At 39.3% G+C, this 16,622-nt stretch overlaps 2 protein-coding genes across 2 annotated transcripts in view; one reads left to right on the top strand and one right to left on the bottom strand.

Moving 5' to 3' along the window:
- LOC134647534 (uncharacterized) overlaps positions 1-16,622 on the top strand; it is an 88,959-nt gene that overhangs the window by 17,143 nt on the left and 55,194 nt on the right. Inside the window, exons 6-14 of the mRNA XM_063501886.1 lie at positions 3,206-3,323; positions 3,416-3,491; positions 3,987-4,205; positions 4,880-4,974; positions 8,176-8,194; positions 8,619-8,730; positions 9,851-9,975; positions 11,312-11,362; positions 11,455-11,566. Coding sequence (XP_063357956.1) covers positions 3,206-3,323; positions 3,416-3,491; positions 3,987-4,205; positions 4,880-4,974; positions 8,176-8,194; positions 8,619-8,730; positions 9,851-9,975; positions 11,312-11,362; positions 11,455-11,566 — 927 coding nt within the window. The remainder of the gene's footprint in view (positions 1-3,205; positions 3,324-3,415; positions 3,492-3,986; positions 4,206-4,879; positions 4,975-8,175; positions 8,195-8,618; positions 8,731-9,850; positions 9,976-11,311; positions 11,363-11,454; positions 11,567-16,622) is intronic.
- On the bottom strand, positions 11,945-13,092 carry LOC134647651 (facilitated trehalose transporter Tret1-like). The gene has a single exon (XM_063502007.1). The coding sequence runs from the start codon at positions 13,034-13,036 to the stop codon at positions 11,957-11,959; it is 1,080 nt and encodes a 359-aa protein (XP_063358077.1). The 5' UTR covers positions 13,037-13,092; the 3' UTR covers positions 11,945-11,956.

Below are 16,622 nucleotides of genomic sequence, written 5' to 3'. Positions count from 1 at the left end.
TTGGTATTATTAGTTCCCAACATCTTTATTTAACTTCCGTTAACTTGAATCTTTTCCGCCGTCTCACTATCTGAAGGTTGTCTGGAAGAGATCGCTATTTAGCGATAAGTCCGCCTGTTGTTACCTACATTTTTGTACCTGTTCATACTTTTGTAACATTTCTTTTGTAGTGTGCAATAAAGCATTTTATTATTATTCACTTTATTTATCTTTCATCTTAAGTTAGGTTTTTTATAATATGAATATAAAAGTAAAATATAAAAACACTTACAAAACAATAAAAAATACATATAAACACATTATAAAAAACCTAACCTAGGGTGCCGCCAGCAGCGGGGCAAGGCCCAAGCTGCCGGTGGTCAGGGCCGCAGAGAGAGGAACTGGCGGACTATCCGCGCCGTTTCCAAGATCACCGCCTTCTGCATCTGGCGCCTTCTGGCCCTTGATCCAACCACCTAGCGAGAGTCTCTCAAGATGTTGGTCGAGACTCTTCGCTATTAGACTGTTCACTGAAACGACTATCGGGACAATGATCGTCGAATCAACATCCCACATGGCGGTTATCTCGTGAGCCAAGTACTTACTGGACTTGTCCTTCTCGGCCTTCACGAGATTCTCATCATGGGGGATGGTGATGTCAACGAGCACGGCCCGACATTGCGATCGATCTATTATCACAATGTCAGGCTTATTGGTTACAATAGTCCTGTCAGTGATGATAGATCGATCCCAATAGAGCGTGGCACGACCATTCTCGACAACAGGCGCAGGTAAATACTTGTAGTACGGTACTTCGCGGTCCACAAGACCATATAGAAGAGCAAGTTGCTGGTGAATAATCCTGGCTACGAGCTTGCACAAATTATGTCTGTGCAAGTACTCCCCGTTAGCAAGATGAGAACAACCGGAAATGATATGCCTGAGTGACTCTCCGGGACGGCGGCATGCCCCACAAATGTCGACCGTACCGTCCTTCAGGATATATTTCCGATAGTTGTTCGTCATCATTACTTCGTCCGCAATTGCACAGGCAAAACCCTCGGTTTCTCCGAAGAGATCCCCGAATCGTAACCAGTTCACCGACCCGAGCAGGTCCACATCGGGTCCCGTGAGGGCCTTGTAGAACCGCCCGTGTAGCACCTTACTCTCCCATGCCGCCTTGCGATCCGCAGTACTTAGTACCACAGGTTTGCGCCAGTTCTCGTTTGCCAAGGAGAGCGGCGTGAGGTTCCTGTCTACTGCCACCACAACACGATGCATCCCACACTCGTTGTTAAGGAAATAATTCCTGAGATTGTACACCTGGCGGTTGTGGAGATCCTTAGCGTTTAGGAAGCCTCGGCCTCCACACTTCCGTGGGATGTACAATCTCATAACTGACGAGCGTGGGTGTAGCATGCGATGCATGGTGAGCAGTGATCGGACCCTCCGATCTAGGGCGTCCAGTTCGGTCTGAGTCCACCTTAGTATGCCAAAGGAGTATGTGAGTAGGGGCATTACCCAGGCGTTGAAGGCACGCACTTTGTTGCCTCCTGACAAAAGACTGTTAAGGACTTTTGTGAGCCGACTGAAAAAGCGCTCCTTCACCGACCGTCTAATACCCTCGTCCTCAATACCCAGAAACTGTGACATACCAAGGTATTTATAGGTTTCTGATTCAGAGATAGATCTGAAAGCCATTGTCTCAGAGAGTTGTAAATTTGTTGAATTTACAACCCTCCCCCGCTCTACATGTATAACCGCACATTTATCGACACCAAACTCCATGTTGATGGCACTACTGAAGACTTCGGTAGTTTTCAGTAGGTCTAACAAGTCTTGGCTATTTTGTGCAAATAATTTGAGGTCATCCATGTACAAAAGGTGAGAAATGACTTCACCCTTCATTCATTCCCTCACCGAAGCCGGCAACCTAGTCCCAAATCTTTCAGCAGGGTGAGGTTCATGAGGAGATTCAGAGCTAGGCAGAACCACAGGGGACTCAGACTATCACCCTGAAAGATTCCTCGCTCAATCCTTATAAAATCCTGCAGGCCAGAGCGGTCGTCCCCGCCTCCTGGTTGACGAAGGACTGTGGTCCACTGCCTCATACACGCGCTTAGGAAGGCTCTCAAAGCTGCATCAACTTTATACAGCTCTAAGTCCCTCCCCAGCCATGAATGAGGCACCGAATCATAGGCCTTCTTATAGTCAATCCAAGCGGCTGAGAGGGCCCCCTTGTTCCGCCGGATTTGTTGGCATATGGTCATGTCTATGAGGAGGAGCTCTTTAGTACCACGGGACCCAACCCTACATCCATTTTGAGCGGAAGCCAAAATATTGTTTGCGACAATGTGCGCATTGATTTTTGCTCTCAAAATGGATGTAAGGAGCTTGTAGAGTGTAGGCAAGCATGTGATGGGTCTGTAGTTTTTTGCTTCCGTGGTACTACCGGACTTGAAGAGCAGGAAGGTGACACCAGTTGTTAAGGAAGGTGGGAGAGAACCAAGCTCGCGGGCTTGTTGGAATTGTGCTGCCACTTATTATTATTATTTATATATTTCATTTATATTTGCATATATATCACGTCCAGAAGTAATATATTAATGTAATCTACAAAAAGAAGCATAATAACTTATAAGAAACCATCAAAACATACTTAAAAATCCTAAAAGCTGCATACTGCTCTTACAATGCAGGTACGCCGCGCGACATAAATATTTTTTTTTACAGAGTTATAAAAGAAAAATGATTGAGAAGTTTACTATTCTATATATAAGGATAACTAGGCTATTGACAGGTATTTTTTTTGTAGAGCAAATCCTCGTAGTTTTAATTTTGTAGAGGATTTTCAAAAAAAAAGTGTAAAGATTTATTTGAATTTTGAATTTCTCGATTTTTTTGTATGGGTGAGTGAAAGTTTAGTCACAGAAATGAATTCTCCATCCTCGAATTATACGAAAAAGACACCAAACTTGATATAGTTGCTAGATGTATGCAGATATAAAATTTAGAGTGATGCGCGCCGGAGGCACTTTTGCCCCCCCTCCCCTGCCCACCTGCTGGGAGGGACCTCTCGGCAACCGGGGTAAATCAGCTCAGATCACCCCCAGGAACACCTGTTCCAAGCGGTTTGCTTTGTCTCCAAAATGCAAGGTGGTGGACCTTAGATCTCTTGCTATTAGAGGAATGCTTTACTAAATTGTAAACTACTTATAAACTTCAGGATGCTACGCCTGTCCAACGTGATATTGGGCGAAACATGCGGATACATGAAAATGAGGACTCCATCTCGACGATGTACCAATTCCAAGGCTAAATTTATGATGGAAATGTCCGATAAGGTAACCAAAATATAAACGCTTCTCTTGTTTTTATTTGTGTAGGTATTTACTTTATTATAAAAATATTACTTTTTTACAATGTTTGTCCGCAGATTGCAGTTTGGATTGATGAGATACTATCAGAATCTGATGATCGAATGTTAATGATGGACTATGATGAGGACGAAGGTTAGTTTACACATCGTGTTAGAATAATTAGGTACATCAACACTGTTTAATACGAAGAGGCGAATGAAAGGAAATATGACTTAACATATTTACACGTATAACTAAAAACAGTATGGTGAGAAGATTTATTTTTAAAATGGTGTGGCCTCGTTTTACGGTGCAATACCTAGCTGTCCCTATTAGTTGTAATCTTAATCTGGAGTCTGTTAAACAATCTGTTTTTGCGAGCCAAAAGAAAAGGTACGTTTTACAGATGAAGTTGTAACAATTGTTCAATAACGTCACGATCCATTCACAATACGAATAACTTTGATAAATTATTCTAACATTTTACGGTCCGAGAAAAGTGAAGCGTGTCTTATCTTTTCTGAACAATTGGCTACAATATTTGACAGTCCTAAGCGCTTGCTTCTACACGCTCTCACTTTTCCCGGACCGGCTACTAATCTAAGCGGTACGTATTGATATGTTACGTCCTATATATTTTATTTAAAGAAGTGGAAAGGAGCATACTAGATATGAACAGACCTGTGGGGTCCCTTCCGGACTCTGCGGCCCCGTCGGCTTCAGCTATGGAGGCGGGACCGTCCTCTACGGTGGCCCCTTCAAGTACGACTGTCCTCTCTGCGACGGCTGCCGATGTCGAGGGTCCAAGTCCATCCCCACTAACTGACGCGGTCCCAGGAGCAGCAAGCCCGCCACCGCCGCCAGCCGGCAGCGCGGAACCAAAATAATGTAAGTACGAAACTTATCCAGGTAAAATTTAACAAATGCAAAAATAATAGGTACTGTGGTCAGTTAGACGCTCTGTGCAGCTTATCTCAGTGAAGCTGGAAAGGTCAGTCTAATAGGTGTGCTGCTACCGTCGGAAGGAGGCTGAATGGTCGTGCTGCCGCGCAGACGCCTCGCCAAGCACTAGCTCGCACTATTCGCCAACAAACTGTCTACAGTTTGGCGAAACTTTTGTATACCTAGACATAAGTATATTTTGAAATAAATAAATTAAATTAAAATTAAATTAAGTCGCCAAGGATGCTACGCGCTTGCGCATTACGGCAAGGAAGCCGTCAGTGCCGTCAGTATGTTTCTCTGGGTAGAAGTACCTACACATTTGATGCTTTTTACTGATATAGAAAATATGATAATTTTGCTACTACTCAGTGAATGCACATGGAAAGCCCCATCTAGAGTCCTACTTCTTTTTTCTTTTATTTATATTAACGTATATTCTGGTCATTCTGGACTGGTATTACAGCTAATGATAAATATTAGCTTCATTTACGGCGACTTTGACGTAAAAAAAATGATATATCTTTACCAGCCATTCATTTGTGAGTATACGAACTTGCAACATCGTTATCTAATAAAAAACTACTTCCTTGTTTCAGACTTACTGTTCCCAGGCAGATGGGCATCGGGAGGCCGCGGGGGCGGCGACGGCGGCGATGATTTTGCAGATGATTTTCTTAACATGATGGGCGAAGTAAGTTTTGGTCGTTTCTTTTAATTATTTTACCTTTTAAAGCGCTGAGACTTATTCTGATTGTAATAACGGGTCACAAATTTGATTTGGATTTCTTATGGATATGATCCGTCAGTGGTACAAGTGACGTCTCGGGTTGAAGAACGAAGTAAGTCGTGCATGAGATGCACGCCGCCAATCAGCAAGACAGACGATCGTCAAGGCCGTATCAAAATCAGTTGAATACTATATCAAATCGTTAATTACAATCGACATCACTCTACGAGCTACACAGCTACGACGTAGCACTTAGGTCAACTGCAACTGCACCAACCACAATAAGCGGACTGATAATTCCGTCACCGTAGCAGTGATTCAATGAACTATGAAACTTCCCATACAATAAAATTTAGCGAACGCTTTAACGGTGACATACGGTTTGGTGCAACCGACCCTTACTCGTAGCATTTTTGCGTATCGATAAAAAAATTAGTTTATATTTTTTTAGAATTTTCAGAAAGTACAAAAAAAACACGCGTTTTTTTCACTCATATTTCGTACCAAAGTCACGTTTTATTACGATGCAACTTACATTGAACTATTATTCCTACGTATAGAACCTACACAGAGAACCAGTATTTTGCGCCATGAGTTGTTGCTGGCCGACAACAAACAATGGCAGTGGAGCGTGATTCTCGCGACCCATGGTATAATAATATACTCCGCCTGGTACTCTCTTCCGAGATTCGCGAATGACCTAACTGTCACTTGCCTACGTCATCATGCTGTTTACTGGTTCTCAAACTTTAAAATGTAGGAGAATTTTAACCAACGGTGAAAATTATTTTAACGGCATTAATTTTCAGTTATTCATGTAGAAACATAGTAAAATAAAACAAATCTATACTGCCCTTTTCACTCCTACTCTTACAGTTCCGAATAGAACAGCCAACCATTTTCGTAACAAAACATTAATTACCAAGCTTACGACGTGAAAAGTTTGGAAAACACTGCGACTGCTGACACTGAGCGAGAAGGAAATAACAATTAACACGCGTTCGACAAGGATGACGGTCAAGGACAAAATGGCGGATTGTCATATGTGACAGCGCTATCCTGTGTTGCCAGTAGTGTAAACAGAATTACCCGAACGTCTGAAATTTCTTTCGTGAATCGGAAGATATTGCTAACGAATAATTAAAAATGACGTGTTATTGTAAAATTTAAGATAAAATACATATAAATGAAAATTATAGAATTATAAAGAAATATTTTAACTTATTAACCATAGATATAATGTACCCATGTAACATGTTATGTTGAAATAAAGTGGCAATGTTATTGTGACGTAGGCAAGTGACACTCTGGGAAGAGAAGACCATGTTTTATTAGACCATGCTCGCGACCTAAACGCGTAAGCGCTATGAATTTCACGGCGCTTACGATGTTCTATTCGCGTGGTTCACGCCCGCTCCCCTTGTTTGGTATGGCTTCTCTGCTCGTATATGAAGTAATAATAAGTCAATGGCAACTTACAAATTCGCTGTAATTAAGTATGCCTGGGGCCCGTTTCTCAAAAGCTTGTAACTTGTAATACAAGCGGATGTCACTTTTTGACAGCTTTTGTTAGAAAGGGACCTCCACTTGTATTACAAGTTACAAGCTTTTGAGAAACAGGCCCCTGTTCTACCTTACGGGGTGATTTTCAACCCTTAGCTACATTTTGCGACATCATACTTACTGAGCAACTTTTATTGATTTAACTCCTAATTGGAAAAAAAAACCGGCCAAGTGCGAGTCGGACTCGCGCACGGAGGGTTCCGCACCATCAACAAAAAATAGAGCAAAACAAGCAAAAAAAACGGTCACCCATCCAAGTACTGACCCCGCCCGACGTTGCTTAACTTCGGTCAAAAATCACGTTTGTTGTATGGGAGCCCCACTTAAATCTTTATTTTATTCTGTTTTTAGTATTTGTTGTTATAGCGGCAACAGAAATACATCATCTGTGAAAATTTTAACTGTTAGCTATCACAGTTCGTGAGATACAGCCTGGTGACAGACGGACGGACGGACGGACGGACGGACAGCGGAGTCTTAGTAATAGGGTCCCGTTTTTACCCTTTGGGTACGGAACCCTAAAAATTGGCTCTCCCATATATAAGTAAAATAAGAAATAAGTTAAATTTGTACGGAACCCTCGGTGGGCGAGTCGGACTCGCACTTGTTTGAAGTTGGTTTTTCTTGAAACACATCGATATTTGATCTGCCAAAATGTCCTATTTTTTTCGTGATTCCGTGGTTGATCCCGTAGTAATAAAAGTATGTAGCTAAGGGGTGATACGCCTGTATGGTAGATTTTTTTCGAAATAAATCACATTTAAGTAGATCAATTTTATATGTTCGAATCGGGCTTAAAATTTTCATTGTACATACTTTACTTACTTATTACTTACTTACCTGTTTACCTTTTGTGGGTCTTGAGGTCTTGACCTCCTTTACAGTGCTTTACCACTTGCTCCGGTCTTTTGCCTCCTTCGTGTGTAGGTACTTACCATTGCAATACTATACATATCCTTACATTATAATATTACTATAGGTTTAAAACTGATATTTATCTAACTTGTACATATTTTTAATAGGAAATTGGGCACCCTACGTCAACTAAGATGGGCTCCAATAACGCTAGCTTAGAAACAGTCCTAAAAATGCAAGTCGCCGATAGACCAGAATCTACAGCTCCTACTTGAAGCAGTCAAAATTTTATTATACTCTTGAAAAAATATCTACCGCGAATATTTATACTTACCTTCAACTCTGGCACTCATGAACGAACTAAAAATGGAAACATCCATAATTTACGTAAATAAAAAAATAGTTACATGCAACTATGTTTATTTTTGAACCTATAACTCCCGCGTACAAGTGAACACGAAGGTAATTCATAATTTATACCTAAATCAAATACTAATCAATCTTCATTTTCCATTCGGTAACTGTGATGTTATTAGCACTTCCTCAGCTGCATCTTAAAAAAGCCGGGTGCCCGCTCGGTAACATAATCGAAAAAAAATTATACTAATACTTTAATGTCTCCTTATTCGTGTTCATTTGTACGAGAATGGAGAATGAAGAATGATTAGGTACCTATTTTGTGTATAGCGTGTCGTGATGTTATGAAAGATGTACCTGCTTAATTAAATATGGTTTTATTTATTTCAGTCCAGCCTTCTAAGAGGACGTAAGTACTAAATAACATAGGTATATAAACATTTGGTAGATGTAGAAACTTAAAGATATTAAAAGTCTAATCAATAGGTAAAATATTACTAAAAAGGTAATGCTTGTATTTTTTAGAATCAGCTTAATTACTAATAAGGTGTGTTTATATATCTATTAACAATTTTACACAAACAATTTTTTGCTCTACTTAGAGTTAAATTTTAGAGAAAGTAACAATTTTGCTAATTACGTAATAATGAGCTATGATATCTTATCTTAATTTTAATTACACGTTTGATTGTTTACAGCCAGGCCTGCTTACCTACAGTTTGAAGGTAATAATACTAATAATACTTAGTTTACTAAAAAAAAATAGTAGCACAGATTATTTTTTACCTTATATTAGGTATTTTAAACTCGTATAATATTATTTCTGTGAACAGGCGAAATGCTGGAGGCATTTAATATTCTAACGGACTCTATGCAAAAGAAAGGAGACGATAAGCTACTTTCCTATGGCAAATTCAACCAAACCTATGCTGAAGGAGCGGATGAGTAAGATAGGCATAGAATAAATAATAGTACTAGGTACAGAAGATTCACTCTCTAACAAAACGCGTCTATTCCGACAGATATGACCGCTTTGTTTTTCACAAAGTCTAAAATTTTATTCGCAATAACAGGCGTCTCAACAACCCTGTACAGATGTGGTGCATAATTGTTTTCCCATCGTATTTTCTCGGAAAAGTTCGTATTTAATTTGTAATGCTACTTCGGTCAACCTCAGTACGTTTTGTACCGAGACTGACTGAAATAAAGACACGTTCGTGCGTTTCCGTGAGAAACGATGGAAATAGTTATTTGTACAACAAGAGATCAAAGTTTGATATTTCTTCGAGTGCTTATTTTGAGTCCCGTGCAAGCGAAAGATTCTATAATAGATTCACGAGCGTAGCAAGTGAATCTAATTTAGAATCTTGAGCGTAGTAAGGGACTCAAAAGCGCACGAGATGTAAATAACTTTGATCTCGTGTAGTTCACAAAACTTTTCACCTCAGCAGTGAGAACATATTAGAGAACCCAAAAATGTATTCCTTCTTCATCACTTACCTCTATTCACGAATGTTTTCTTAATATATACCAACAATTAAATTTTCACCTCAGCAGCCCGAACAAGGGTACTTTGCTACTTAAAAACAGTGAGCAAAATCGCGTTTTGCTCACTGAGTGAGCAAAATCGTATTTTGCTCATTTTGTCTCACTTAGTGAGCAAAATGCGATTTTGCTCACTGTTTTTAAGTAGCAAAGTACCCTTGTTCGAGCTGCTGAGGTGAAAATAATTATTCACTACATATGTACAAGTATATTTATTTATTTTAACTTTATTGCACAAAATATATACAACAATGTACAAATAGCGGACTTAATGCCAAATGGCATTCTCTACCAGTCAACCATAGGGCCAAACAGAGATACCTTCAATTGGTGCAGAGAGAAAATATATTGAGTGAAATAATAATATAATTCTAACTTCTAATTGGAGATTGATTGCAGTATTAAGTATACTCTGTATGAACGGACCTGCTGCATTGCATTTCTCTTAGCTTAGGTATTTATGTATTTACAAAAAAGTAGCCACCATTTTTATCGTGGTTACTTGTTTTTAAATTTCCAGGTTGAAACAGACTCCCGATTTTACCGCTACGGAATTTAACACCACATTAGCCGGTCAGCTAAACAAGGATCTCGCGGCTTGCGCAGCGCCGAGTACGCCGGATAATATCGCTTCCTTCATGACAGGTACCTACAGCCGGAGTATACATAGTATCTGAGTCTGAGGATATAATTAAAGTGTTAATAGGGAAACTTGTAGTTGTTTACGATACAAGTGCGAAAAATAGGAAATTCGCACGTGTATCGTAGAACGTTTTACAGTTACATATGGCTCTTTAAATTATCGACGTAGTTACGTAATGTGCTTATTATGGCACAGGGTGTCGTCATTGGAGCACCAGATGTAAAAGTTATTTTACAGTACATATGGGGCTACTTTTCCGCACTAGTGCGTAAAATAGCACTTTTCGTGCGTATGTCGAAACTTTAAAGTGCCATATGTACTGTAAAACGTTGTTCGATACACGTGCGAATAGGTAATTCGCAACTCGTGTCGATTTAAAACACTCCCTTCGGTCGTGTTTTAATTTATCGCCACTCGTTTCGAATTTCCTCTTTTTCGCACTTGTATCGAAAATAACTAATACAGTACATATGGCCCTATTTTCCCGCACTAGTGCGTAAAATAGCACTTTTCGTGTGTATGTCAAAAGTTTAAAGTGCCATATGTACTATAAAACGTTGTTCCATACACGTGCAAATAGGGAATTCGCAACTCGTGTCGATTTAAAACACTCCCTTCGGTCGTGTTTTAATATATCGCCACTCATTTCGAATTTCCTCTTTTCCGCACTTGTATCGTACAACGTTTTACAGCACATATGTCCCTTTAAATATTTGACATAGCAACGAAAAGTGCTTATTTACGCACTAGTGCGGGAAAGTAGCACCATATGTACCGTAATTGTAATTTTCGATATAAGTGCGAAAAAGAGGAAATTCGAAACGAGTGGCGATAAATTAAAACACGACCGAAGGGAGTGTTTTAAATCGACACGAGTTGCGAATTACCTATTTGCACGTGTATGGAACAACGTTTTACAGTACATATGGCACTTTAAAGTTTCGACATACGCACGAAAAGTGCTATTTTACGCACTAGTGCGGAAAAGTAGCCCCATATGTACTGTAATAGTTATTTTCCCTCCCTCTCTCCTTTAGGTCGTGTTTTAATTTATCGCCACTCGTTTCGAATTTCCTCTTTTTCTCACTTGTATCGGAAATAACTATTTTGAAGGTATATAATTATGTATCTCTCATCTCAAATATTTTTCGACTAATTTGAAATGTACTAAACATTCTGGTAGAGTACTTATCGCATTTGAACGCGCAACATTCTTTCCAATTCTTGTAGTTTACTTACTTGCAGATGTTATTTTAGACATAAGGAATGGACCGTTTATACATTTGTATTTGTTGTACATTGTATGAGCTACTTACATAAATTTCCTTTTCTTTACAGAAATGGTCGATATATGCTCAAATTTTTTGGCACAACACGCAGAATTTAATAGTAAGTTATAAACATGCAACCTTTCACTTAGTATTTCTGTTCTCTTTATTTAAATAACGTGATAGATATCTAAAACTATGAATTTTTCGCAGAGGATAAAGGGCCTGCCTTCAAAATTTTGATACAAGAAATGAAAAAGAAGCCCAAAGATGAGCTTTACAAGAAAGAAAAAATTAACCGCACCTATGGACAAGCGGCAGCAATGTTTGTATACTTATTTGTTCATTTTAAGTTTGTTTGGTTATTTTTATTATAAGATAATTACATCACGTGAGATTGTGGTCAAATGCTTACCTATTACCAATTAAAAAAAAATTACATGTCTTATGAGAGAATTAGAACTAGGGGTTTTCTGCTGATGTTCAAAGTAATCTTTTCTCACTATAACGACGGTTATAACCTTGGGCTATTTAGGATGTATGGATGTATTGCGTTATCATTTAGTTGTTCTCAAAGTGTAGATAATTCTTTTAGACTTTACATTCTCTGGCTAAACAATTTAAAAATATTAAGGAATATTAGGTACCTACTAAATTTATACCTTTATGTACTCTACTTTCAAATGACAGTTGTACCTATAAATTACGCCTACAGCTACTTAACCTCCTCCAAGCCTTCGAATGATTTAGTTTCCTCGTCAGCTTCTGGGTAACCGATTGGTTCTCCTCTAAAATGCTCCTCGATTTGCTGGAGCGTCCTATCGCTTGTCTCCGGTAGAAGGAACCACGTCACCACCAGACACATTAACATAGTTCCGGAGTGTAAAAAGTACACTCCATGTAAACCCATAACCGATACTAGAGCTGGAAAAGTCTTAAGTACCAGAAATATCGAGGCAGACACTGATATTATGCTCACGCTTGCTCCGAGACCTCTGTACTGTAAAGGAAAGACCTCGCCGGCTATAACGGTAGGCAATGGAGCCGTGCCCAGACCTAAAGCGAGAGCCTGTAGACTAATGAGTGCACCGGGTACCCACAGTGAGTCCCAAGGAAGTAAGCCTTTGATTTTGATAAACACGTAAGCGGCGAGACCTAACGTGCTTCCGACGGACATCGCCGCTGTAGTAAACGTCAGTGTTCTTCTTTTAGTTTTGTTTGTCACGTAAATAGAAATTACACTGAAGAACAATCTTACGACATCCAGGGCCACCATCCAGATATGAGCATTAACATCAGGGCCCATCAACAAATTCAAAACGGTAACCGCATACGCTCCCATAAGCGTGCCACCTGCGAAGTTCATCATAAAAAACATCGCAAATACCAAGATAATAGGCTTGTATAACTCTTTTTTCTTCGCGATTGTACCAATTTGGTGTATCCTGTTTTTCTTTATAATTACTTTTTGGTCTAATTTCTTACTGGCTTGTATCAGTCCCTCCAATTCAGCCATCTCTTTCATCCCTCTAAGCCATATGAATGCCTTTTTACATTCGGCATGTTTGCCTTGCTTCGCCAGCCAACTAGGAGACTCTGGAGTATAAACCATCATGAACATACTGGCGAGAGGAAAGGCCATTGAGACGACTGCTGTGGTTTTATAGCTGGTGGCAGAGCCGACGAAGTGGACGAATAAGATGCCGAATGATTTGGTCAAGTTGATGAGACTGAGGAATCCGCCGCGGTGGCGAGGGCTGGTATACTCGCCGATAAAAATGGAGCGCAGCGGCATTAACAAACCAAATGCCAAACCTTGTAGAACTTTACCAACAAGCAATCCCTGAAAAAAAAAAACACATAATGGAAAAACTTAGCGTTGGAGGATATAACTTTTATTACCTACGCATAACGCATAACTCAATTTATTTTCTTAGTTGATAATATTGCGTTGTGCATTCGTAGTGGCGAATTTCCCTAAGGCGGCCAGATAGTAGGGCCAGCAGTCTATATGTTGGGTGCTAAAAAAAGGGCGGCTATAGTGTTTACTACAGGGCTTAGGGCCTAGGGCGGCCAAGACTGCAAATCCGCCACTGGTTCGGGATTGGGTTGTTGGCGTCATTCAGTTGTTTTTGACACCACTTGCATAAATAAAGAGTGTATTCTCAAAATGGATTATATTAATATGGTTTTCATAGAGAAATAAAACCTCAAATACAACCTCTAAGTAATTCGATCTCTTATTTTAAGTATTAAAAAAAAATAGTTAAATGTCAGAATACCTCCATATTTGTGGCCAGGGCCATGATGGGCCAGCCCAACAGCATGACCAGGCTGGCTGTATACTGCGCCGCCTTGCGCCCGGTGTGCTCCATCACAGGCGATATTAAGATGTTACCGAAGAGCATAGAGATAGAACTTACTGCGGCTGGAATAAATGGAAAAATTCATGTTACTTTTAGGTTTTCGAATATGATTTAGTATACATGCTCATGTATATATCATTTAGGCTAGATGACAAATTTTCATTTATGGTATCAATCAATCAGGTTTGTTTTTAGGATCAAATGTCTCTATGGGACCCATTGCATTAAATTAAATCAATACAAAAGTCAGAAATGATGGTCAAAGTCCGACAGGCGTACTTCACTCGCGAAACGCCCCGAACCAATCGCTATGTGAACGTGACGTCAAGGTCACTGAGAGCGCATCTTGAAGTATGAATATTGTGATTAATTGCTCATTTCCAGTCTATTTTACTAGATTTTGTTATAAATCTAGTAATTTTGTTATAAAATTCAACATGTGTCATCATCCCTATTACTTTCGTTTCAGTCCTGCAGCCTGCTGCAGTCATTTTGAACTTCTAAAATAAGAGTTAAGAATGAAGTAAAATAAATTCAGCATATCGTCAGGTGACAAGCAAAAGTCACTAATTACTATAAAATATTTAAACAAAAATCAACCTTCTTTTCGTACTAATATGGTTCACTATGACTATGAACTTGTGGAGGTACTTAGTGACTTTTGCTTGTCACCTGACGATAATATGTTTTTTCCATGCCAAACATTGTGATGGCTAAATCCTGCGTAATTATGCAGAGTAAAAAACTGCGCTTTAGTTGTAGTACATAGTAGCAGTGGCGGATTAACCATACAGCAGAATTAGCATATGCTACGGGCCCCGCGCCTAGGGGGGCCCCGCGCTTCGACCCTGACCCCCTGACCAAGCGATTTTGAAATTAACTTGTATGAAAAACAAAAAAAAATACCTACACTAAATAACGAAAAGGCGCGTGACAAAATCAAAATCATCTATCGCCTTTAAAACCTTTCGCCAATCAAACGCGATTCGCACCTATTTTATTCTATCGCTCCAAATTTTTGATGTCCGTCCGTCCGTCCAAAGTATGATGCTAACGGTGAAAAGTAAGCTAAGAAAAATCGAAGATGCGGGACCTTTTGCAATATTATAATATTAAATTAAAACATAAAACACGATTGAGTTGATGATTTTAATATGGTAATATTAAAATCCTCAAACCTATAGCAATTGAGTTTATATTGATGTTTTTGAAAATAAAAATTCTCATTACTTTAAGTCAACCCGTTACGTCATAAATCCCCTAAATACGGAACCCTTCATGGGCGAGTCCGACTCGCAATTGGCCGCTTTTTGTACGTCTTTTTACTAAGAAGAGGAGATTTCTTGCAATAACTCAAAAACGGCTGGACCGATCATATTCGCTATAGTTTTCATTGAAAGTATTTATTAAGCTTTTGTTTAACGATTCTTTCATATTTTTTGGAGCCATGGTTCAAAAGTTAGAGGGGGCATATATTTATTTCTTTCAGAGCGATTATTTCCGAAAATATTAACTTTACCATAAAATGGTTTATGGATACCCGTATTCGTTTTGAAAGACCTATCCCACACTATTGGACCGAAGCAAAAAAAAAATAAAATAATAATACTTTTTTATGGAGGCCCCGTAAGTTTTTTTTCGTTTTCATTTTACCGTTCTGTCGCCATGCATGATTTATGTATCCATGCCAAATTGCAGCTTTCTAGCACTAACGATCACGGAGCAAAGCCGCGGACAGACAGACGGACATGGCGAAACTATAAGGGTTTCTAGGTGAGTATGAAACCCTAAAAAACGAATTGAGGAACACAATGGGGCAAGAACGTCTGAATAATCTGTCTTTGATGAACATAGAACATGATCTCCTTGAACATATATAAAATGCAAATATATAAAATCACGAAAAGTGAACTTTGTTTTTTTTTATCCTCTTAACCTAAGAAACTAAATGAAACCATCAGGGGGCCCCGCGGACGAATGTGCTACGGGCCCCGCACCAACTTAATCCGCCCCTGCATAGTAGTAGTAGTAAACACTTTAGGTACTGTACACAGTACAACAAGTACACAGAGAGAATACAGTAAATGTGTACAAAGGCGAACTTATCACCTTAAGGGCTTTAGTTGTAGGTTTTGGGTAGATTAGGGACTTAAGTATCTGACCTATCCAAGATTCCTGGTCCTTTGTAAGAGTGATTCCTGATTCGGGCTGGTCCAGTTGAGGCAGCAACACTGCCGGGAAACCAATCAAGCAGCCCTGCCCAATGCAATTGGCGCAGACTGCTGCAGTCACGAAACACTGAAAATGTACATTAGGTACAATCGCCATCAAATATATCGGAGCGGCAGAGATGCGATCTGAATATATGTAATGAACTCTCGTGCACGTTAGCTGCTGCTCCGTTGGTGGATTGAGGAACATCAGCCAGCCATACCCATACACGTAAAAAAAATGAAATCGCGTCCCGATTGAAACAGATGATAGTTTAGAAGAATCGTCAGCTGGTTACATAAACAACATGAATATCTGACTTACTTGTCTTATAAAAGGTGTGAATTCCTTCATTATCAGTTTCTTCAATCCGTTTACATTAATAATAATACATTACAAAAAAACAATTTTAATACAATTAGAACTAATAGCCCTATTTTGTTATATTCGACACTTTTCAATAAATATCCACACGTCATTCATGCAAGACGTGTAACAACTAAAATTTGTGTAGCGTAGGTAAATGAAATGATTGGCCGTGATTAGGGTGACCATACGTCTCTAATAAATTGCTAAGCGATTTTCTTCCAGTATCTAAATAAAATCTCAATTGATGACGTTATATAAAGATGATATGATTGTTTTTATTATCAGTCCCTCAAATGGGTCAAAAAATGTTTGTTAATGTTATGCGTCTTTCCTGTGGACAACATAAAATATATAAAACCTACACTATTCTACTTATAAATATTCTAAGGTTTAACGTAAATACGTAGGCATTTGACCCAAATGGGCATACGAGTA

This window comes from Cydia amplana, chromosome 4 (assembly GCF_948474715.1).
Source record: "Cydia amplana chromosome 4, ilCydAmpl1.1, whole genome shotgun sequence".
NCBI lineage: Eukaryota > Metazoa > Arthropoda > Insecta > Lepidoptera > Tortricidae > Cydia > Cydia amplana.
This window is presented reverse-complemented; position numbering and strand designations above follow the sequence as displayed.